This window comes from Glandiceps talaboti, chromosome 2 (genome assembly GCF_964340395.1).
Source record: "Glandiceps talaboti chromosome 2, keGlaTala1.1, whole genome shotgun sequence".
In the NCBI taxonomy this organism is placed as follows: domain Eukaryota; kingdom Metazoa; phylum Hemichordata; class Enteropneusta; family Spengelidae; genus Glandiceps; species Glandiceps talaboti.
The window spans coordinates 14,475,219-14,500,748 of record NC_135550.1 but is presented as its reverse complement, the minus strand read 5'-3'; the positions used below and the strand labels follow the sequence as shown (position 1 = coordinate 14,500,748).

At 36.2% G+C, this 25,530-nt stretch overlaps 1 protein-coding gene and 1 long non-coding RNA gene across 3 annotated transcripts; one reads left to right on the top strand and one right to left on the bottom strand.

Moving 5' to 3' along the window:
- Positions 1–506: 506 nt before the first annotated feature.
- Positions 507–23,994, top strand: LOC144450056 (methionine--tRNA ligase, cytoplasmic-like). 2 transcript variants are annotated; one of them, XM_078140625.1, is made up of 19 exons: positions 507–631; positions 1,274–1,364; positions 1,856–1,937; positions 5,130–5,249; positions 5,533–5,772; positions 5,995–6,101; positions 6,614–6,730; positions 7,098–7,301; positions 7,908–8,109; positions 8,342–8,416; positions 8,631–8,897; positions 9,081–9,198; positions 9,426–9,639; positions 10,110–10,241; positions 10,823–10,927; positions 11,230–11,413; positions 11,670–11,756; positions 12,011–12,067; positions 23,860–23,994. In XM_078140625.1, exons 1-18 carry the CDS (start codon positions 532–534, stop codon positions 12,017–12,019), a joined length of 2,454 nt encoding a protein of 817 aa, XP_077996751.1. In that variant the 5' UTR covers positions 507–531; the 3' UTR covers positions 12,020–12,067; positions 23,860–23,994. The 2 variants fall into 2 exon arrangements, with proteins under 2 accessions (XP_077996751.1, XP_077996759.1); XM_078140633.1 differs by lacking the exons at positions 6,614–6,730; positions 7,098–7,301.
- Positions 13,922–20,811, bottom strand: LOC144453806 (uncharacterized). The gene is made up of 2 exons (XR_013482431.1): positions 20,538–20,811; positions 13,922–14,517 (listed from the first exon to the last, which is right to left on the bottom strand). It is a non-coding gene; the product is annotated as an uncharacterized LOC144453806 (long non-coding RNA).
- Positions 23,995–25,530: the final 1,536 nt, after the last annotated feature.

Here is a 25,530-nt window from a genome sequence, read left to right as displayed (position 1 = left end):
CGCGCGTGTGTGTGTATGTGTGTGTGTGTGTGTGTCTGTCTGTCTGTCTGTCTGTCTGTCTGTTTGCGTGTCTACGTGCGTGCGTGCGTGCGTGTGTGAGTGTGTGTGTTGTTGTTGTTGTTGTTGTTGTTGTTGTTGTTGTTGTTGTTCATCATCATCAATGAACTTTCAAGTTGATGTATTGATATAAACAAGCGACGAAGCCATGGGTATATTATTTGAATATAAGATATACTTCAGGTGACGAAAATGATAAAGGTCGCCATCTACGGCCACGTATGATATAGAACACAGTGAAATACAAGTCGTAAGATTTGTGTGAGTGTGTTATACGTCAATCTTAATATTAATCGCTTAATCGCTTGTCGAATATATTAACGTTGAATGTTGAAAGCTCTTGCATTTCAGGAAGGGGAAGAAAGACTAATCAAGAACGACTTTGAGGGCGCGCTTCTACATATATGGTATAAAGACAATAACGCGAAGCTTTCAGTTTATAACGAAATCTGTCTGGCTCAGCCACCTCCAATAATGAAACTATACTGTAAGTCTCCGGGCCAGGCGCTCCATGTTTATATTGCAGCTGAATATGTTGGCGTTTCTGTTGAAATAGAAGAAGTACAGCAAACAGGTAAACTGCGACATTTCAAAATTGCTTTTTATCAATATTTACTGTATATTTGTGATAAATTTTATGCTTAGCAACTAGTCCCATATTCTTCAAGTTTACAGTAGCATGATGCAATATCAGTATCATAGATTGTAACCTGCACGTTCAGTAGAATTCACACCCATCTCTCGATATGATGTAATATATAACAATTTATTGACTTTCATATTTGCATATACGTTCGATGGTCTCACTATTGTCAATGTAAACCAAGCTAGCATCCATTTATACTTAGCTTTACCTTGTTCGCTATATCAGCCGTAAGGTAAGACTGTTCAGAACAGAGTTCTTAAAAAAAACCCACCTCATTATGATTAATCTCAATTACCACTTGTTGGGCGATATTTATAGATCATTTATAGATCAAATAAATCCATGTACTGAAAACTTAAAAAGTTACACCCCTGACCACTTTGGAATGTATTTCATTGTATTCTACTGCAATCAATCTGTCTCTTATTACCAATGGACATTCGTTATATTTATAGATACAACTGTGCGTAATTTCCTTCAAGTTCCCTTTGTGTGCTTATTTTCAAAAATGAGAAATTGAGATGAATTCACCCATTTTTACAAGTGTTCATCATTTCATTTTCATTATAGAACAAATCGCCCCATCTTTGCGAGAGAAAACACTACCGGTGTTGTCAGTAAACAAAGATGAGTTTATACATGGCCGTAATGTAATAACAAGGTAAGGAAATGTACGAATTATAATGGCGACCAGTTTAGGGAAGAATTTCTTTTTTTTTTACATTCTTGTTAATTGTCTTAGAAACCATCATAACTAGCAAGGTATAGCAACCTGTCAACTGAAGATTTGTGATTGTTACATCTATGATTCCTTGACCAGATTAATATAAAATAGTTACTCTAAAAAAATTAAACACAATAATAAAATCTTACAATTTTATTCCATTCAAATGGACAAACATGAACGTTCAATGACCCAATCTACAGATGATGCAACATTACAGTTATGACCCTTGACCTATGTTAATGATCACAGTTGGTCCCTCCCACTTTGAATTGATTGACACATTTTCACACATTACAGTTATACTCTCGGCATTCATGATCCTTGATCTATGTTATAATGATCACAGTTGGTCCCTCCCACTTTGAATTGATTGACACATTTTCACACATTCATTTCTGACGAAAGTGATACCTTTATTGTTTCAGATATATACTGAAGAAAGGTCAAAAAGACATTGAGGACGTCAAAGTTGATGAATGGTTGGCCTGGGAGGAGTCACATCTTCAGGTACGATTGGTGAACTTTCGAGTCTCAAAAATGACAAATGAAAAGGAAGCTGTCCTAAATTTGGTTGAGATTTTGTTATTGTTTATGCTCTTTGATGGCACAAATACTGTGATTAATTCATTACTGAAATGAGAATCCTTCTGTTTCAAAATGTCTACCTCTTTAGCCAGCCCTAATATGTGTTGGTTTCTGTCTTAACGTTTTATCTTGGTTTCTGTTGTAACGTTTTATCTTACGACTGACAATTTACATAAATACATCGGATATCTGATAAATGTCACTTGTCTAAACAATACATTCAGGCAACTATGTGGAACCCTTTTGGCTTTCAGATTGATCGTGATTTAGATTCCATAGCAGTGATGGCACGATTTAAAAAAAAATTGTGGCATTCTCATTTCATCCCCATCGGCTTCGCGATTTAAAATCTAAGACCGTTCGATATCTGTAACGTGGTCATTTCGAAAAAAATTGCTATTCCTTTAAAAACCAGATCCCTTTCACTTTCGATTCCCGTATTTATTTTCATCATGACAATTCCATTTATTTCTGAGAAATGACATGAAATTGATGCCACATACTGAGACGTCTGTTGCTATAGAGATGAAGTGAGTTTAAAATGAAAGAACTGTAATTACGAGTGTTCCATTTCAGCCGTAACAAAGACGTCATTCACCTGATACCTGGTTGCCGTGTGTTGATTTGTGTATGGTAACTGAAACCACTGAGCAGACACGTGTGTTGATTTGTGTATGGTAACTGAAACCACTGACACATGTATGTTGATTTGTGTATGGTAACTAAAACCACTGACACATGTGTGTTGATTTGTGTATGGTAACTGAAACCACTGAGCAGACACGTGTGTTGATTTGTGTATGGTAACTGAAACCACTGACACGTGTTGATTTGTGTATGGTAACTGAAACCACTGACACATGTGTGTTGATTTGTGTATGGTAACTGAAACCACCGACACACGTGTGTTGATTTGTGTATGGTAACTGTAACCACTGACACGTGTTGATTTGTGTATGGTAACTGAAACCACTGACACGTGTTGATTTGTGTATGGTAACTGAAACCACCGACACACGTGTGTTGATTTGTGTATGGTAACTGACACCACTGACACATGTGTGTTGATTTGTGTATGGTAACTGAAACCACCGACACACGTGTGTTGATTTGTGTATGGTAACTGAAACCACCGACACACGTGTGTTGATTTGTGTATGGTAACTGAAACCACCGACACACGTGTGTTGATTTGTGTATGGTAACTGAAACCACCGACACGCGTGTGTTGATTTGTGTATGGTAACTGAAACCACTGACACGTGTTGATTTGTGTATGGTAACTGAAACCACCGACAAATGTGTGTTGATTTGTGTATGGTAACTGAAACCACCGACACATGTATGTTGATTTGTGTATGGTAACTGAAACCACCGACACACGTGTGTTGATTTGTGTATGGTAACTAAAACCACTGACACATGTATGTTGATTTGTGTATGGTAACTGAAACCACCGACACACGTGTGTTGATTTGTGTATGGTAACTGAAACCACTGACACGTGTTGATTTGTGTATGGTAACTGAAACCACTGAGCAGACACGTGTGTTGATTTGTGTATGGTAACTGAAACCACCGACACATGTGTGTTGATTTGTGTATGGTAACTGAAACCACCGACACACGTATGTTGATTTGTGTATGGTAACTAAAACCACTGACAAATGTGTGTTGATTTGTGTATGGTAACTGAAACCACTGACACGTGTTGATTTGTGTATGGTAACTGAAACCACTGACACATGTATGTTGATTTGTGTATGGTAACTAAAACCACTGACACGTGTGTTGATTTGTGTATGGTAACTGAAACCACTGACACATGTATGTTGATTTGTGTATGGTAACTAAAACCACTGACAAATGTGTGTTGATTTGTGTATGGTAACTAAAACCACTGACAAGTGTGTGTTGATTTGTGTATGGTAACTAAAACCACTGACACGTGTGTTGATTTGTGTATGGTAACTGAAACCACTGACAAATGTGTGTTGATTTGTGTATGGTAACTAAAACCACTGACAAATGTGTGTTGATTTGTGTATGGTAACTGAAACCACTGACAAATGTGTGTTGATTTGTGTATGGTAACTAAAACCACTGACACATGTATGTTGATTTGTGTATGGTAACTGAAACCACTGACAAATGTGTGTTGATTTGTGTATGGTAACTAAAACCACTGACACACGTGTGTTGATTTGTGTATGGTAACTGAAACCACCGACACATGTGTGTTGATTTGTGTATGGTAACTGAAACCACCGACACATGTGTGTTGATTTGTGTATGGTAACTGTAACCACTGACACGTGTGTTGATTTGTGTATGGTAACTGAAACCACCGACACATGTGTGTTGATTTGTGTATGGTAACTGAAACCACTGACACATGTATGTTGATTTGTGTATGGTAACAGAAACCACCGACACATGTGTGTTGATTTGTGTATGGTAACAGAAACCACTGACACGTGTGTTGATTTGTGTATGGTAACTGAAACCACCGACACATGTATGTTGATTTGTGTATGGTAACTGAAACCACTGACACATGTATGTTGATTTGTGTATGGTAACTGAAACCACTGACACGTGTGTTGATTTGTGTATGGTAACTGAAACCACTGACACGTGTGTTGATTTGTGTATGGTAACTGAAACCACTGACACATGTGTGTTGAATTGTGTATGGTAACAGAAACCACTGACACATGTATGTTGATTCGTGTCTGGTAACTGAAACCACTGACACATGTATGTTGATTTGTGTATGGTAACTGAAACCACTGACACGTGTGTTGATTTGTGTCTGGTAACTGAAACCACTGACACGTGTGTTGATTTGTGCATGGTAACTGAAACTGTTATTTCATATATCACATAAAAGAGCACTGTGACATAATTTGGTCGGTACAAATAAGTCTTAAAGCCCTCACGCCACAGACTTAATTACCAATTTAACCTCTTTGTCCATATTTCACCACTTTGTTTAGCGTGTTCTTGGTATTTGTATATTGTGAACTGACTTGGAGGGGGGGGGGAGTCTAAATTACAGGCAATGTCATTTTCAATTGTTGATGCATAATTTTATTACCTTTTGCAATTTAGCCTGGTATTCAACCATATTTGGTTGCTCTGGCAACATCATCACAGGGAGACGTCAGCTCTTTGTCCTCCGTACTGAGCCATTTGAATAAAGAATTGGATGGAAAGAAATACTTGGTGAAGGTGAGTGACAATTGTTATATAACCTTTGACCTGCGGATTGGTTTCATATCAAAGATCGTCACATTCAATTGTTCTGCATAAGACTTGTACATGGGATTAAAGTATTCACATTGCAACCTCTATCCTACCAGGTACCCAATTATACAGCTGGGTTGACCGAGACCCAAGTGTGCTTCAGATCATGCCGAACGACTTTAACCATTCAATAACACACACACGCACGGCACAATACTTGAAGTTTTACATTAAATTTGTATGACCTATGGCTCGTTTTGTTTTCCAGGACGCTGTATCAGTAGCAGACGTTGTTATCTGGTCAGCATTGTATCCAGTGATTACCGGCAATTCTCAAATCCAATCCTTGTATTCAGCTTTATTTAAGTGGTTCACAGAGCTTGAAAACCTAACGGCATTCAAAGCTGCCGTTGCCAAGACAACGAGCGGCAAAGGTGTAAAGGTCTTCTATGATGCAGTTCTACGTGAGTCGACAGCCAATCCCGGAACGGAAGATGACGTGACAGGGGTGACCATTATTCTTAAACTGTAGTGTTGTTTGTTTGTTGTTAATTCTTTTGTTGTATGGTACTATTCACATTTATCAAAAGTAAATACATTGTACATGTACAAATGATTGATTACAATCTAATGTGACCGTAATCCTAATTCATGTTTTCTCAAAGACCTTTCTCCCCTCTGCTAGTACTGTTGCCTGGCTTATGTTCCTAGCCATTTCTTTGTATTGTAGGTGTTGGAAGGTAGTAGTGTTACATCCGCTGAACTCTCCGAGGCTAGAGCTGCGTGGGTTGGTGGTAGAAGTACTATTCCTACACCATACAGACCAGAACATCCAATGTAAGCAAATTCTAAACTAAAGTATACGCGCGCGCGCGCGTGTGTGTGTGTGTGTGTGTGTGTGTGTGTGTGTGGCAGACAGACAGACAGACAGACAGACACAGACAGACAGACAGACAGACAGACAGGCAGGCAGGCCAGACAGACAGACAACCAGCCAGACAGACAGACAGACAGACAGACAGACAGACAGACAGACAGACAGACAGACAGACAGACAGACAGACAGACAGACAGACAAACAAACAAACAAACAAACTGATTCGGAAAACTACTGGAATTTTAGAATACTAGTACGTTTGAAAATTGACTGCATATAGTCAGTACTTGATTCGAAACTTGGGTAAAAGACAAGACTAGGGCCTAGGGTAAGGGTATCAGTCAGTAACAGTCGTTTGTCTCAAATTGACATTTAAAAACATGCACCTTATGATTTCTACTCTACGGCAACAGTTTCACTTAATAGTTGATACTATTGCATCTGTCTAGCGCGTTTATTTACCAAATTTCAGATTGCCAGCAAAAGACAAGAGAAATGTTCTGATTACCAGTGCATTACCTTACGTAAACAATGTACCACATCTTGGCAACATCATTGGATGTGTACTCAGTGCTGATGTATTTGCGAGGTAAGGACCTGTGATTTTGCTTGGTAGGAAAATGTGTGGTGGATGATGAAGTCTTGTAGAATGATACACATTAGGACAGTTTTCATTCTTCGAAGAGCTATTTACATAATTGCCGAGGTCGTCAAATTGCTGACATTGAATTGGAACATGAAATGTGTTTTATTTTTGAAAAATTGGAGAATTTGTTTCGTTGGCTTAAATCGTTGCCGAAATGAATATTAATTGTGAATCTATTGACAGTACAATGTACAATGTGATTTTTTTTTTGATTTTTTTTTTTTTTTGGGGGGGGAGAGGTTGTCGTTATATTTGTTTGGTTTTTTGTTTTTTTTAATAAACCATGTTACCGATCATTTTTGCTGTCTAGATTCTCCCGCCTAACGAACAATAACACTTTATACATCTGTGGCACCGATGAGTATGGTACTGCGACTGAAACGAAGGCACTGGAGGAAGGACTTACTCCCAAACAAATCTGTGACAAATACTTCAAACTTCATGATGAAATCTACCAGTGGTTTGAGATAAGTTTTGATTACTTTGGTCGTACAACAACACAGCAACAGACCACGTAAGTCCTAGCTGGGGTACAAATGAGTACAAATGTGTAATCAGACACCCTTTGCCCTACCTTCCATATATGAATAGAGTATGGCTACCCTCATGTTAATGTTGAAGGTCTGTGAAGTATAGAAGAAACCTTCAATGTCTTACCATGGCAAGGGCGTCATTTTTATGGAACTCGAGACGAGAAAAAGGATAACATGTAAAATCAATGTTAATTTGTAAAAGGTGCATGTTCTCGCTTTTCTGGGATTTTCACAAAGTCTACAATAAGTCCAATGGGTTACATTACACGATAATATGCTTTATGCTTCCTTTTCCCCCCAAAGTAAATTTGACCAAAATACTACCTGCTTACCCATTGCTTCGTGTTTGTTTGTTTGTTTGTTTGTTTGTTTGTTTGTTTGTGTGTGTGTGTATGTATGTATGTATGTATGTATGTATGTATGTATGTATGTATTGTTTGTGTGTGTGTGTCTGTGTTTGTTTGTTTATATTTATTTATTTATATATTCATTTATTCATTCATTCATTCATTTATTTATTTATTTATATATTTATTTATTTATTTATTCATTCATTCATTCATTGTTTGTTTGTTTGTTATTTCCAGCATAGCACAAGACATCTTCTGGAGACTGCATAATGACGGCTACACTATTAAAGACACCGTTGATCAGCTACTGTGTGTGAACTGTGACCGTTACCTAGCTGATCGTTTTGTGGAGGGAACTTGTCCAATGTGTGGATATGATGATGCCAGAGGTGACCAGTGTGATAAATGTGGTAAACTTATCAATGCTGTTGAACTAAAGGTAAAAGTGTAAATCAAAGGCTATTCAATCAAGAACCTCGTTGCTATTTTATATGTAAAATGTACAAAATCATCTGTTGACATATACAGTCTTTGTAAGATAACCAGGTTCATTTTCTTGTAAAACACGTAATACAGTGAATTTCACAATACCAAGTTTTCAGCATGACTTGGTTATTTTAGGAAGGTGTATATAAGATTTTCTCCGTTCTTGATCTTTATTTTTCTTACAGAAACCTCGCTGTAAAGTATGTGGTCAAACACCCGTCGTCAAGACATCGGAGCATTTGTTCCTCGACTTGCCAAAGGTGAGCTCAGATGGACGACACGTCGTTCTTCAATTTCGCTTTTAAAAATATTTCGGGTAAAATCTGATTGCTAAGTGTTTCTTTTCATGTTTCCCTCAGATTAGTACAAAAAAGTTATTTTAGATCATTTTATGCATAACCACACTAATTATCTTGAACTGGCTTGTTGACCTAAGTTTTAACCTTGTATGTTTACATATCCATTTTATTCCAGTTGGAACCAGAACTGAACGTATTTCTGGCGAAGAATGCAGCAGACGACAACTGGACAAATAATTCGAAGACCATTACATCATCCTGGATCCGTGATGGTTTGAAACCTCGCGGGATCACGCGGGATTTGAAGTGGGGTACACCTGTGCCACTGGAAGGCTTTACAGATAAGGTGTTCTATGTATGGTTTGATGCACCTATCGGGTACCTGTCAATCACGGCTAATTATTGTGAACAGTGGGACAAATGGTGGAAGAATCCAGATGAGGTATGAGTATGCATATATTTATCCATGCTTCTTCAGTGCTCAATCAGCTTATAAAATCACAGCTTGATATGCACTGATAGTCGCGACTGCCAACAATCGAAATTGTACTGTTGTGATTTTACCATAAGTACATTTGTTGACGTTTTCTTTCACAATCATCCATCCATCCATCCATCCATCTAGGTTGAATTGTACCAGTTCATGGCCAAGGACAACGTCCCATTCCATAGTGTGATCTTTCCAAGCACCTGTATTGGAGCCAATGATAACTACACACTGGTCAATCATTTGATTGCCACAGGTCAGTGTACAGTAACTGTAAATTTATTTAATGTTGTTTCCTTCTTTTTTGTATTCTTTTGAAATGACATTAGAGTAACCTTAGACTCCGAAACAATAGACAACTGTAGTCTGAGGTAAAACACACTAGCCAAACATACCTAATACACATACATACATACATACATACATACATACATGTTCAAATGTTGCATTATGAGCTCAACTCTGTTCTTATTTTCCTCTCAGAATACTTGAACTATGAAGATGGCAAATTCTCCAAGAGTCGTGGTGTTGGTGTGTTCGGTAATGACGCAAAGGATACTGGGATACCTGCAGATATTTGGAGGTTTTACCTGTGTTTCATTCGCCCAGAATCACAGGATAGTGTGTTCAGCTGGAACGACTTTGCATTGAAGACAAACACAGAATTACTGAATAATCTTGGAAACTTTATCAATCGGTAGGTTTGTCTACTGTAAGTGATTGTTTGTGTGGAGATGCCCCTTGCATTAAAAGTGGTCATATGGAGGAGGACTGGGTATTTATTTTGGATTTTAATTCATAAAACAATTTTACCATGCTTTCTACTTGAAAAATCAATGTGAAACACAATTGATCAAGTCTGTGTTTGTAACTCAATACATTGCAAAATGCTAGTAAATAAAAAATGTGTAAACAGTATCTGTTTACACATTTAGTAATCTTTTGCAATTTATTGAGTTACAAACAAGGATTTGTATAATGTTGTTTCACTTTGATTTTTCAAGTAGGAAGCCATGATAAAATTGTTCTATAGATACCTAATCCTCATCCATATGACCACTTTGAAGTAAAGAATAGTGACGTTGGACAATTGTTGTGTTTCATATATCCGTTACTATAGTGTGAGATGCACTATGTTACGTGTGTATTTTTATATTCTGTTTTCAGAGCACTGGTTTTCTGTGAACGGACATTCAACGGACTCGTGCCACAAATCCAAGTAACAGAAGATGATGCTGCAATAATAGCACTGGTGAACAGAGAACTGAAGTCTTATGTACAGAATCTGCAAAAATGCAAGTAAGTAATACAATACAATATCTGGAGCTCGAGATGATTCAATTGACTGTGTGTTTGGTTGTCATGTGGTCTGTTTTAATTGCATTTGAGTGTTTTGTACTGAATAGCCATAATTTTACTTTATTTTGACTTTGTTTGTATACTGTGAATGTTTTCTTATTTATTTGTTTGTTTGTTTCTTACCTTTCGTTGTGCAGTTTTGTGTACTTTCCGTTATCTATGCATACAAAGATGCATTGTTCAGTCATGTTGTTCTATGATGATCACACTACATTATACATATCTATTTTATACATAAAGCTTATGTTCTGCCTACTTTTTTAATGTAACAACCTACCTGTGGTCAAAGGTCGTAAATTATGACAGTTCGTTCGTTTATCAAAGCAAAGTGAAATGACGACATATGAAACTAACAAGAAGACAACGGGGAAATATGTTTTCTTCATTGAGTGACACGCGTACGGTTCACCGTTCGTTCACTGAATCTAACAAATACACACTGAATGTAGAAATGCTGACACCTTCACAAGACTGTACAGTTTTACCTCATAATAACTTTCTCTCTTTGGTCACTTTTACAGGATACGTGATGGCCTACGTAATATTCTTCGTATCTCTCGTCTTGGTAACCAGCTGATACAGGCCAACATGCCATGGAAACTGATCAAAGGGAATGAACAGGAGAGGTAAGGGATACACACACACTTACCTGATATTTGATTCATCTAAATATTAAGTGAAATACAAACGTTATGATGGGAGACATAACTAAATACAACATTCTGAGGTGCCAAGTCAATTTTTTGGTGTTGGTATTACTTTTACTCGATACGTTGCGACTTTACATTAGATATGCCTACAATAAAATTTGCCTGGAAGGTTTACTTGGGTTATCAAGAACACATCTCTCGTTGGGTTCAAAAACACTACCCAAAAATAATTATCTGCATGGTAAGAACAATAATGGTGTGTTCCGTTCCTTCAACAGGGCTCGTGCTGGGTCTGTAATTGGTCTGAGTGTTAACTTATCTTGTCTGTTATCAGTGCTAGTACAACCCTACATGCCATCAACAAGTGCAAATATACAACAACAATTACTGGCACCAAGTGACTGTAACATCATCACGGAACGGTTTGTGTGTTTCCTGCAACCAGGACACAAGATTGGACAGGTATTGAGTCTTTTGTCAATGTAATGAAAATTTAGATAGTCCAATACTGTAGTTGTGGTGTTTGTCTGGCGTTCATGTCCTCGGAGATTATTATGACAGTAATGCGGTGATGATTATGTAAAGCCCCAAAATTATCGAAATCCGCTGTCGTCTCTTTACCCACATATTGTTGCATAGGTACGATGCATGACTTAATACGTTGGAAAAAGAAACCCAAATCAAAATTAAACATGCATCAATATGTATCCATTTACAGCCAAAGCCACTCTTCGAGAAGATTGAGGACATCAAAGTTACAGAGTTCAGAAAGAAATATGCTGGGAAGCAGACAGCAAGAAATGGGGTATGCTATGTTATATTCACGTGGTACAATTTTTAGACTTCCGTATATAAAAGAATCATTTTATGTCAGACATTGGTCTTCACGATTCGATTTCTATTTCAGTGAAGTAGTTGATTGACTTTAAATGTGGAGGGTTTTTTCTTTCTATTTTGAAAACTTGATATAGGACCGTAATTATGCTAACGTCAATATGCCACCTAACTTTGTGTTGATATTTTAATAAGGCTAAAATGAAACATGTTATTATTTTTCAGAATTCCTAAACTGTTACAGCTTCTAGTGCCACCAGTAATCCAGAAATGACTGAACAGGTAAGAGTTATTTTCCGATAATGATGTACTGCGATACAAACACTGTATTTGGACACAAAAGGCTGCAGGCAGGTAAGTGTGACGAGGATGTGAATGCAATATTTGTTTTCATCGCTCTGCTTGTAGAGTGTATAGTTCTCGCAATTTGAGGTCACATGAGGTCACGTCTCATGCAACAGCCCGAAAACAATTTTCCAATTTCCGAAAACCTGGTATTTCACACAATTGTAGTAGGAAAAAGTGCAAAAAATGCAAAAAATCTAATATTTTTTAATAATTGTTGAAGTAAAATCCAGTTGATCAACTTTTGAATATTCCTTCAGTGTTTGTACCTTGAAAATGTTAAGTACATCATATTTTAACTGCAATCATCAATTCATTTAACTACATGAAAAAATGTCAGCTTGATCATACACATACCTAAATTAATATATTTTTAATTCTGAACAGAGATTTTTAACCTTGGCATAAAAAGAGTGAAATATTGCCAGTGAAATTATAAAAATTCATACAATTGCTGTAAGATTATCACAGTTTAAAACAAAATCTCTCAGGTCAGTTGTTTTAATCTAAAATTCCCAAGTTAGAATTTCAATTTCACTTCCCTGTCACACAAATCAGGCATTTTTTTAGGAAATAACAAAAAAGTCATTGTCCCCTCCACCAATCTGCAATTCTACTGGACAATATAAAATGTTTCATAGACTGGTGTGTCGGTCAGCTATCAGTTGCAGGACTTGTCCTGAAGCTGAAAGGGGTGTGTCAGATGCAGGACTTGTCCTGAAGCTGAAAGGGGTGTGTCAGCTGCAGGAATTGTCCTGAGGCTGAAAGGGGTGTGTCAGTTGCAGGACTTGTCCTGAAGCTGAAAGGGGTGTGTCAGATGCAGGACTTGTCCTGCAGCTGAAAGGGGTGTGTCAGTTGCAGGACTTGTCCTGAAGCTGAAAGGGGTGTGTCAGATGCAGGAATTGTCCTGCAGCTGAGAGAGGAAGTGTCAACTACAGGATTTCATTGCCTAACAGTTTCTGAAATTGTTGCATAGTTGAACAGCTTATAAATGCTCTGCATGACACAAGGACTCTAGAATTGGTTCAGGATCGTGGATTTTATAAAGTAACCTATTATTTATTTGTTTTCTTTTTATTTAGTTGAGTGGGGGTGCGATATATTATATGGGTTTTACTGCACATGTCTGCAATTACACAATCACATGAATTATGTTCTGACACCACTCAGTATATTGTGGTCACCAAGCTCAAATAAAAATAGAACAAATAGACAAAAAGTTACCAATAAACACACAACATTCGATAAAAGGTTTTTCAAAACATCCATGGACTTGAACCAAGTCAACCCACACTCTTGCATTAACATTCCACACACACACACACACACACACACAAACAAACAAACACAAAGAGATGTTCCCTTTAAAGTTTTAGTTGTTTTATTTACAATGGTGTTTCTAGTCTGTTCTCTATGGTGGTCTGAGCACTAATGCTACTTTGCTAGAAAACATGTTCAGGAAACACTTTATGGTTTTAAATTTTTTTAAAAGCCCATCAGTTTGGAGAAGATTTTAATACAAACAATTGAAAGATAGCGGAGCTAAAAATGTTTCATAATAAGCATCAGGAAACAAAAATTTAAAAATTACAATTTACACGTCTTATTAATGACGAATCCCACACTACCTGACTTTTCTCTGTGTCTGTGGATGGCGGAAGAGAAATTTATTAATTTGAACTTCCATATAAGACACTACGCTTATGTTACAGATGTCATTATGAGCAATACAAATGAAAATGATTAGATTCAATATACACTTAAGTTATACTTAAATTTGAATTAGCAGACTTTCATTAATAAACTATGGTATTAGAACTGAAGTATATAGTCTATGAAATTAATGAATCAAATGTTGTGATGTGTTCATGATATTTTACATCAGGGTTGCTCGGTTCTTTATGATTGGACAATATTGATGCCTGCGCGCAATCAGGACATACAAGACCACAATGAAAACTGTGAAACATTTACAGATCACTCTCATTTCAAATACAGACAATTACAGTAGGCTGGTTTTGATTTTGTCTGACCAGGTAGTACACAATGTAAAAGGACTACACCCCAAAAGCAATGAAGGAATTAAATCGACAATCAGAAAATTATGCCTGGTTCAAATTATTATTATTTAGTTTTGAGACCTATAAAGAACAATTTTAAAGGTTGTGGTATTGGGTTAGTGTTTGACTTTGTACATACAAGTAACAAATTACAATACTACAAAGTTGCACAAGTCAAAAATTATCTGTGTCTAATCCATCGATGTCAACTTCATTATCGGTTAATAGTGCATCTGCTAACGATCCGCATCTCAGTTTACAGAAGTTGATGCACCTTTCATCTTTGTCGATCCCAACAACACCATTGTCATAGCTGATACCAAACCGCTCCATGAAACAACAAAAAAGATAACAACATTATATTAACAATGACTTACATGTTTAATATTACAATTATGTTAAAGTTTTGGAAATTGGTGATTTGAACAAACTTCTGTATATTCTAGTTTGCTGAATGGATGTAAAATAGGAATTTAATTGTTTGTAGGAATTTTTAATGTTGAAAAAAACATGTTTTCACTTATATAGTCATAATGAGTCCCCTCAACCTACAGCAGAGGCATCCACTGAATATATTAACATATATATGCATACATGGCCCAACCCACAGCCATACATCATCTTAATGGAATGCCAAGACAAAAAATGACTTTAGCTGGATGTTTGGGCATTCCATCCTTACAGCAAACTTTGTTTGCTTATCAAATCAAAAGAAAGCCTGAATGTCTAACAGCAAGACTATCATTGCCACAGACAAGTAAGAAGCAGATTGGCAATGAGTATTGTTCCGAGGTTCTAACAGGAGGATGAGCTTGAACGTCAGTTTCAAACATATGCCAAAAGTTACCGAGTGTCACATGAGTTGCTCTTCGGGAACCATCGGTGTTTGTTTCTATAGCAACCCCAGTGTTCTCCATGAGGGTCTTTGCCATGACGTGAACATCTTCATGAGATTCTATTCAATGTCGTCAATGAAGGAAGTGAACAGCGACACTGCATCTTTCATCATTTATGAACTCATTTATCGCCTTGATTATAACAATGGTAGCCGAAACAAAAACAGTAAATGTAGTACCGTCTTAAAGTAGAAGACGGTATGTTTGTAGTTTCTATGGCTACATGTAGGTAAATCAATGACAACCCGGTAATTTCCAAGCCTTCCCGCATACGTAATACAGTACACGTTTGCATACAATGTACATGTACGATGTCACGACAATTTTCACATTGTATTGATGAATACGAACAAAAACCTAAAATTTATACATGTTCTTTAGAAATAACTACTCCGGTACGGTTCCATCGTAAAATTAATGTCCTAATGATCACGTTTGGATGTGAATCACAATCATAGTACCACGAGGTAGATCCGACGTGGCAGGCAAGTTTGTTATGGTACGTTTGCACTGAACGTATTCGGTTATTGTTAGCTCAAATTCATCACATTAAAAATGTATGTACATGTATTTCCGGCAAATTTTGATGATAAATCATTTTCCATTCATGAAAATTAAAAAGATATCAATTTTAGAGAAATAAAGGGAAATGGATTGTTTTCAGTTAATTTTTATGAATGACATGCACATTTACAAGGTGAAACCAACAACTCAAAACTAAGTGATAGCTATCCTAGAGGTGCATACATCAACAATGCCATGTGTTGTGTTGTGTAAAACATGCTTGCCAACATTACTGTAACCGTCTGAAATATGAAAATTAGGTATAAAAAGGTGAATTTTAACGAAATACACTCACATTTGGTTGTACATGGACCTATGGGCATGCACATTGTTGTTTGGGATATTGCACTCATTTTTGAACATGTACTCTATTGCCTACCAGATGTTATTATGGCAAAAACACACTAGCATTTGGTTGTTGGACTTAGTCATGGTTGCTAGGGCCAATTGTGTCAAAATATTTTGAATGAAATTTACAGAATAACACTTCAAGAAACCTCTCACCAAACGTCAGTCTTATTATTAACCACATACTTTTGGAGATAAATTTTTTTTGACCAAATTCACCTTTTAAGTTTTTATACTTAATTTTCATATTGCTGGTGGGATTATCCATGGTGGAGGGTCTATTGATTAATGTATAACATTTCTTCATCTCTACACTCCTAAATGCATCCGCATTAAATTTCAGCCAAATCCTCAGAGTAGTTTTTGAATAAAACTACCTAGTATTTTTATTTCAAGTCTTTTGACCAAAAATGACAATTTTTGCCAAATCACACACCAGTGATGCTATTATTTTGCTTTGGACACTTTCCCAACTAGATACCAAACCTAAAGTAATGTCCCCACCAAATACCAAGGACATTGGTCTGGCAGTTTTTTGAGTTTAAGTCATTCACACACACACACACACACACACACACACACACACATACATACATACATACATACATACAGACATATGACCTACATGTATACCACAGAACCTTATCAGTTGTTTTTGAAATTGTTGTCATCAAAGTAACTTCAGCAACTAGATTATTGGGAGAAATTTAGTTAAATAGATTTTATTTATCAGAATGTCATTTTGGTCATGCAATAAGAACCATTATACTACTATGTTTTACCAACCTGGTGAATATTTTCAAGAAGATTTTGTTTGATAAAAATGATAAAAAAATTGATATTTTATATTAAACATCTAGTAAACAAAATTTTAGTGCAACCCTTCATATCTCTATACTATATGTTTATAAGTACAGAATAACATTATATTTTGTATCTCAAACATTTGTATTCATACAATGTACATGTATATCACAATACAATAGGAACACATAACACATTGAATCAATTTACATAACATGCATTTATAATTAACAAAAAACCTCTTCTTTAAGGCTGCTTTCACAAAAACTTGTTGGGGGGGGGGGGGGGGGTCGGGAGGTTTTAGGGGGGGGGGCTTGAAAATATATTGATAGTGTGTGTGTGTGGGGGGGGGGGGGGTACCTGAAAAAATGTTATGGGTTGTAGGGGGGGGGGGTACCTGAAAATAAATTGACATCATGACTTTTCAAACATGGGAAAATAAGCTTTTAAAATGTTGGTCTTCCTTTTTCAACAACAACAACAACAACAACAACAACAACAAGTCAACAAAAACAGCAGCTACAAACAAAAGTTGCTCACAAGTTAGTAAAATGAAAAAACAAAAAGTCACATTTTAATTTTCTTTTAATAAACTGTTAATGTAATGATAAATTGAAATGGGCGAATTGAGTGGTACAGATTGTTTTTTGTCTGAAAATACCAGTGTCTTTCATGTACACTGCTATCTACTGAAATTTGGTTCATTTAATGTGTGAAATTACCTTTATGCTGTACTGAAAATATTCTTTGTGACATGACTATGTTTTGATTTGTGGTTATTACAATGATATGTAACTTTTTCATGTAAATTCTTACTAGTATTAAATGACAGACAAATATGACAGACAACATTTTACATTTGCAGCTCTTGGAAGTTAAAAAAAAAAAAAGAGTTGGAAAAGGTTCATCTCAGCCTGCCATCAAAATGTAAAAGGTGCACCTGCACTAAAACATACTTGACAAGTATCAAAAACTTCTGTGCAAGGTATTTTTTCATCCTATAGATATGACTATAATTTTCAACATAAACTTTTAATAACACATTCTAAATATTTCCTAAATTAGCATATTGGCAACGTCTGCTACATGTGAAACAGAAGACAATATCTCACAAGCTGAGTTAACAGAGAAAAAGTAAAATAACTTTTTTGCACATACTTTTCAACTTTGCATGAATACACTATTACTTGTAAATATAAAGATAAATAAATAAACTTTGACATAACTCTCAACATAAAGTTACCCTGAAGATATATGGCAGGAATGAGGTAGTGAACCTGTATAGTAAAGGGTTAGTGTCAAGTAAAAATGTTGAGAAACTTGAAGAATTGAGCAAGAAACTGTGTGTCAAGCAAGATATATTGAAGGGAGCAATCCTTCATTTAGAACAACAGAGAACACTTGCCTCTATGAGGGAAAGAAAAAGAATGAAAGAAAGGGAGCAACATGCTGAAAAAAAATTTGATGAATATGACTGGGATGCGCTTGTCAGAAACGGTGACATTTCCAAATTGAAAGTGAAAGAACTTGATAAGTACCTTTCCAACTATGAAATTCCTGCTGTGGCAGGAATGCACAAAATACTTAGTAGACAATGTTGAGGCTGTAAGATGCCACTATTATCAATCTAAAGAAAGTGAGAGTGATTTGTCATCTGATGACAGTGACAGTGAGAATGATGATACAGCTAGTTCCAACTCTGATGAAGTTGAAGGAGAAATTGGGTCTGATGATGATGATGATGACAATGACATGTTTATATACACAAGATCTGGAAGGAGAGCTACCACTTGGAAATCAAAAATTTAAATAAACGCATTCTGAGACTTTGTTTAAAATCCTGCATTCACCTTTGTAATTTAACGTCAAAACCAGTCCAATAATCAGGCTCTTACAAGGTAAATGTATTACCAGGTTCATTAAGTATACAATTACTATGATAATAGGGCCATCTTAATTATCATTACCACTACCGGTAATATATATCACTTGATTCCTATTCTGTTAGATGAAATGTGGCTGGCATTTTTGAGTCATACATTTATTTTCTTTTGACATTATATTGAACTAATTTACATCAAACAAGAATGATTTCTTTTAGCACACATTTAGGAAACTGAACTGGAACAATACAGTATAAAACTCTATTTAGATAACGTGCATCACAATATTTGCAAATACAACTAAAATGACATTCAACTGTAACACTACTAGTATAATGTACTAATACAATATTGAACAGAAAACAAAGACTCAGCTGGTCTGCTGATCATTTTACAAGAGTTATTCAAAGTGTAATTCATTTACAAGTACAGGGTTCTGCCAAGCTTGAGAGTAGTGCCGGTCGCTAATTAATATTCATGCAAATTTACATAATTAATATTCATGAATAAATTAATGGTACACTCAAAGTATATGGTGTATGATCAAAGTTGCCAATGAAAAAGTTAAAACCAACTTTTCTTTCTCTACAGATTTATAACTCTAATCTCAGTCTTTGCACATCGATTTTTTTTCAATCAGTTTTTGATTAGTTTTCTGAAAAGCTAAAGTTGTTTCAATCAAACTAAATATCCAAAGACGACTGCAGTTTCAAAACTCTAAAAGTTGCGTATATCCACACAAACGCATCGCGTTTAGACGAAATCTCATGATACATGAGACCTCGCGATAGTTTGTGACGTCAGAACCCGCCATTTTGGAAATTACGTGTTTTCATCGTCGTGCTATGTACGATGGCAAACTACGAACTAAAAGTGTTTTCAGAGTAAAATTGAACAGAAAACTAATGATCGGACACAACGTCAACACTTTATAAAAGGTATATGAGGCTGTTATACTTTTTTGACGACGCTGAAGAATGCTAGTCGAAAGTCTGCAGCATCGTGTTTGCCCTGTAATTCACACACATACTGTACACATGCAGATATCAATGTATATAGCGTCAGCTGTTGTCAGTTCACACTTCGTCTTTATAAATAGTCGAGTATTTGTCATTATTGTAACTAATGGTCGTCTACATGGTTCTTTTCTCAAAGACATTTTCATACTTCATTATCTTTTAAATCAATACGCCCATGTGGGCAGAAAATGAATGTGTAATTATTAAAGTGAGCGTGGGGGTCGATGTTAAACCAATTGTGACACTTGAAGGTGGTGGTCGGCAACCTTTGAGTGGTGGTCGGCAAGACTGAGTCCCGGACGCTAGCGACCGGTGCCGACCAGCGTCGGCAGAACCCTGCAAGTATATGTTGTTTTTTGGAATGGCAATGCACTGGTTAACATAACATTTTGTTTGTGTATATATATAAACACAATATACAAATTGATTATATATATAATGGACAAAGTTGGTATTAAGTGTATTATGTACAGTTTTGTACTTGGTATGGAATTTTAACGCACAGGAAGAGTATTCCAAAAAAAAAATTATTCGGGTGGGGGGGGGGGGGTACTTGAAATATTTGGGGCTTTGGCAGGGGGGGGGTACTTGAAAAATTTTGGAATATGGCAGGGGGGTAATTGAAAAAAAATTAGGGTTTTACAAAAAATCTCCTGACCCCCCCCCCCCCCCCCAACACACAACAGGTTTTTGTGAAAGCAGCCTAAACAATAGCTTACATCTGAGATGGTACAATGGCAATGGTGATATTGTTAATTTTGATTGATTCCAATTGTACAAACGACATTTTCTGGAACTAAAACACACATGTAACCATAAATGAGGTGGCTTACCTTGCACTGCACTTCGCCGTTTATCAGCGACGATTGTTTTGAGTGTTCAGTCATTGTTGATATGCTAACGACTGTTTGCCGGCCTCCGTTAAACTCTTTCCATCGTTATAAATCGCTCTCACTCTCTCCACAAGGCTTTTGAGAATACTGGTATACCACCACAGTGTGTTTCATAAAACATGATCACTCCATTGAAGACGCATAACTTTCACGATTGTCAGAACATGAACCAAAAACTGCCTGGCCGTGCTGATAAACACAAAGGCTAACTTTCATATCATAACCCCTGCGTGACCTAATGGTAAAGTCCATTTCTCAAAGGTACACAAGCATCAAGGGTGAAGGGCTCGTCGACTGCAGTCATTGCCCAAAGACATATAACTTAAAACTGCTTGCGTGGAAGAATCTTACTTTGAAATAGATCGAATCAAAATGCATGAAACGCGTCTTAACATGCACGGAAGAAACATTTTTATGTGTGTGTGTGTCACAGTGTGTGTAGCGTTATCATGTTCAGTTACTCGTATATGACCTGTGCATAACATGAACTAATCCTGATTACCCAGACTCCTTTTGTTCGGATATGCAACCCCAGACCATGCAACCCAGCTGGTACTGGTGAGCATTACGTAATATACGTGACCTCTGTTTTGGAAAACGACGCGATGGCCGTGTGTTTGGATCGAGGAGTCCATGAGAAATGCACGGTAAGTAACATGCCAAACAGTTTAGTTGTCCTGTTTATAGACGTATGCAAGCAGGACTAAGTTGTTGTATGATTGAGTTTGTGGATAAACGTCATATCACTTTATCAGCGAAATCGTACCTGTTTTATGCAAAGTAGAAAGTCATCATGACAATCCTTCCATTGTTTGTATTGCAGTCGTTCTAAGTTCTATCTGACGGTGTTTGTATTTATCATTCGTATTGACGTTATTAGTACTACTCATTTATAGATATAAATATCATACTTCTGTATTAAACGTGGGTGCTTTATGACGCGGTGTTTGCCTGCCTGAAATATTATACATTACTATTCTGTTCCATGCAATGGCTTGGATCAATTGGTAAACAAACCATTCACACCAAAGGAAATTCATTACATTCAAAAGGTGCACATCATGCATTCATTTACATGTCATTACCATTCTGTCAAGATACATTGTACATATATTTTAGCATCATTTTCCCAACTGCACTAAGTACTGTAGTAGTACATGTATCTTATATTATCATATGAAGACACAAATTCACTGTTGAAAGACAAAAATCCCACACATCATTTTTAATCAAAAGTTAAGATAGCCTTGTGAAATAGTTTAGAATTTATTTCTCAAATTTCAATTAGTCAAAATCTGGACTCCTAATTAATAATTATTTATTCCAAAAATATATATCATGTACATAACATAACAAAACACATTTACTAGTCAAGATGAATATGTATATCAATAACTAAGGGGAAAGGGGAATGAAAATATTTGTTTTGCAACTAAACTAGTGATATAAATACAGTACATTTGACATTGACAATAAATACTATCTCGGCATAACTGCCATATGTCAAATGTGACATACTAAATCTTGGATCATCAAATTAACACACTATGACATAGCATACAGATATGCCCAATTTGTATTAATCGAATATAGATATTTTTTTAAACTCTCATTTGAACTCTGACTGGCGGGGCCGTGGATGTTCCTGATATTCAATGGTAGTCTATTCCATATTTTTGTGGTGCATTCTTTATGTGAAACAGACCCTACTTGTGTGTGGCTTTTGGAGTACATAAATCATTGCTAGTAATTGCCTTGTTGAGTAGGAATGACTCATTCGACTAAAATAATTGTGAAAATCTTTGGAAGACTACATGTATTGTGTAAAGAATTTCTCGTGAACAAATTTAACAATGTTTAATTTGTTGAAATAATATCTGTCACATACACATTGATATAATATTTCTCGCAGTGTATATGTCAAACAGGACATTAATTCGATATATTCTTTCCTTTTTTCAGGTAATGAAGATGGATTGGTAGCACTACAAAGGCACCAGTGTTGTCTATGGTATAAGCCAAGAACACCTGTATATGACACCCCCCCCCCCAACACTCAACTAAATAAAGAGAAAACAAATAAATAATAGGTTACTTTATAAAATCCACGATCCTGAACCAATTCTAGAGTGTGGTTTATTGACTGGATCCTTGTGTCATGCAGAGCATTTATAAGCAGTTCAACTATGCAACAATTTCAGAAACTGTTAGGCAATTCAATCCTGCAACTGACACACCACTTTCAGCTTCAGGACAAATCCTGCATCTGACACATCCCTTTCAGCTTCAGGACAATTCCAGCAGCTGACACACCCCTTTCAGCTGCAGGACAATTCCTGCAACTGACACACCCCTTTCAGCTTCAGGACAATTCCTGCATCTGACACACCCCTTTCAGCTGCAGGACAATTCCTGCAACTGACACACCCCTTTCAGCTTCAGGACAAGTCCTGCATCTGACACACCCCTTTCAGCTTCAGGACAAGTCCTGCAACTGACACACCCCTTTCAGCTTCAGGACAATTCCTGCATCTGACACACCCCTTTCAGCTTCAGGACAAGTCCTGCAACTAACACAGGTTCAATTTTACTGATTATGAGGGAAATTTGCTAAAATTAATAAATATCTTAATTCAGATGTAATTTTAACACATTTTGATGGAAATATTTTGAAAGATACATTGCAGTGTGTTGATTTCATTGTTTCACTGGAATCTTTGCAGTATATGAAAGGGTTTGACTACAGTAAACAAAATCTTGAAAATTGTCATGGAAAAATGTCAAAATTGATACCGTACACTCATTTATGAATCTTTCTTATGAAAATAATCTAAAAATGTGTACTTTTCGGAAAGTGGAAAATAGTTTTCGGGCTGTTATGCTATGTTGTTGGAAACAGACAGTCATTGAAAACTGATGCGCCAAGTCTTAATATATGAAGAATTTAAAATCGAAATATAAACGTTTTTTTTTTTCTATTTACTATTGCCGTATGTCTTGAAACGTTCGTATCCACTCTAACCTCAAAAGCTAGTCACCATTCCTGACATCATCACAATGAGATTCTCGTACATTAAACTTAAAGGGTGTTTTTTCATGTTCTGGGGGGGTTGGTTCTGGGGGTGGTGGATATTTACTTGAAAAATAATCACTGCAAATATTATATATGCACAGATAGGAAATTGTTGTAAACTTCAGATGACTGAATGTTTGTCATGTATTCCATAGTATTGTATATTAACTGTACACATTCTTTTTCCAGATGGTCTGCATGCAAATTTTCACCATCTGATTCCTAATACTTTGAGGCTGAGGACTACTTGAAGAAAACATTTACTATCTTTAGAAGATTGACCTCAGAATTTGAAGATAAACAACAACAACAACAACAACAACAACAACAACAACAACAACAACAACATAGTTTTGAAATAAATCTTTGAACATTTCGATGTAATGAAAGCACGTTATATGTATTTCATCTAGTATATTGATGTAGTGAATTAATTTAGTCGATTATTATTAACTTTAAAATTTATCAGCTCATTTAGATATTCATAGCCAAGTTAGTAGTTATAAACATTGAAAGAATTCAAAAAAGTAAGTAGTATATATCAAACTTCTGCGAACACATCTGTGATAATTACACTTTAGATGAGACTCTCAACTTAAAGTTTAGAATTCGATTATTCTATTATCAAATATATTGTAGCGTTCTCATAGCTAGTCCACACGGATATCAATCTGAATCGTTTTCGGTCATACTCTGTGTCGGAATTTCTCTAGAGATGCAAGTAACTTTGCAGTAGTGTTGTCAGTTTGTTGATGAAAGCTAATTTTTAAGCAGGAATGCGTCGAGAGTTGGATACATTTACAAGTCAATTTGGTTCAAAAGTTGGAATGATCAAGATAAAAACGACAGTGAGCTTGCTAGTCAATACATGTCAGTGGTTCAAACACTCTTCGTTGTAAAATCTGCCCATAGCCCTAACAGTTATGCCCATATTTGACCTTAAAGGCACATCAAAAGTGTATTCAATTGCAGTGATACTATTTGTACTACAGTTACTGTAATAACGTACGCCGAAATGTATCAATATTGCAGTCAGGGAAATTTTGAAGTCGTTCGAGCTTCATTGGGGTTAACATTTAATACAATAACATGTTGCATTGTTGATATGTATATTTAGAGAAAAGAGTTTCACATTATTCCATGAGTTGCATCAGCTTCTAACAGGTTTGTTTATGTGTAGAATCTAAAGCGAAAGAAAGTCACGGGCTTTGAACAAGTTAAGAAGAATAACGTCAGCAGGGAATGCTATTTGGTGAATCGGAAGTGGTGGATGTACACTAAGACTAAATCATGTTCAAATATAAACACCACCCCACCCTCACCACCCCGCCCGCGCGATGTGAAACATTTTCAGATTGAATATATTGTGTTTGTTAAATTTGTTAATGATCTTTTCGGTCGCCAAGTATTTGTGTTAAAGCCACAGTATAAGCACAATAATTGGTTACGTGCCATTTATTGCTCAGCTAAATTTACTCACAATTTAGAATTCTACGAATTCAATCTGTCTGTAAGCACGAATATTTATCACTACTGAGAATTAGTGGGTCATAGTTTTCCGATACATGGTTTTCGATGAAAATACATTTACACAATTTCAAAGTTCTAAACTACGCTTAAAATAACATAATCAAAAAACTCTATAAACGTTAAGAGTAAATTTTCCAATGTGAGATAACATTATAGCCCCACCCCTCCTTTTTTTGGTTAATGTTGCCCACACATATCGGCCTAGCCACCCTAGTAGAAGTGGTTGACTCCCTAGCTTAGCTTAAAATATCAGGTCATGTACCTTTTAACCTCATAAGCAGTGTCCCTGACACCGTAAACTATTTCAAAAATCAAACAGGAGATCATTCA

Coding starts and splice junctions, on each gene's coding strand:
- LOC144450056 (XM_078140625.1), top strand. CDS start 532: ATGAAACTATACTGTAAGTCTCCGGGCCAGGCGCTCCATGTTTATATT. Junction 5,250..5,532: donor GAAAGAAATACTTGGTGAAG/GTGAGTGACAAT, acceptor TTTGTTTTCCAG/GACGCTGTATCAGTAGCAGA. Junction 8,898..9,080: donor GGTGGAAGAATCCAGATGAG/GTATGAGTATGC, acceptor CCATCCATCTAG/GTTGAATTGTACCAGTTCAT.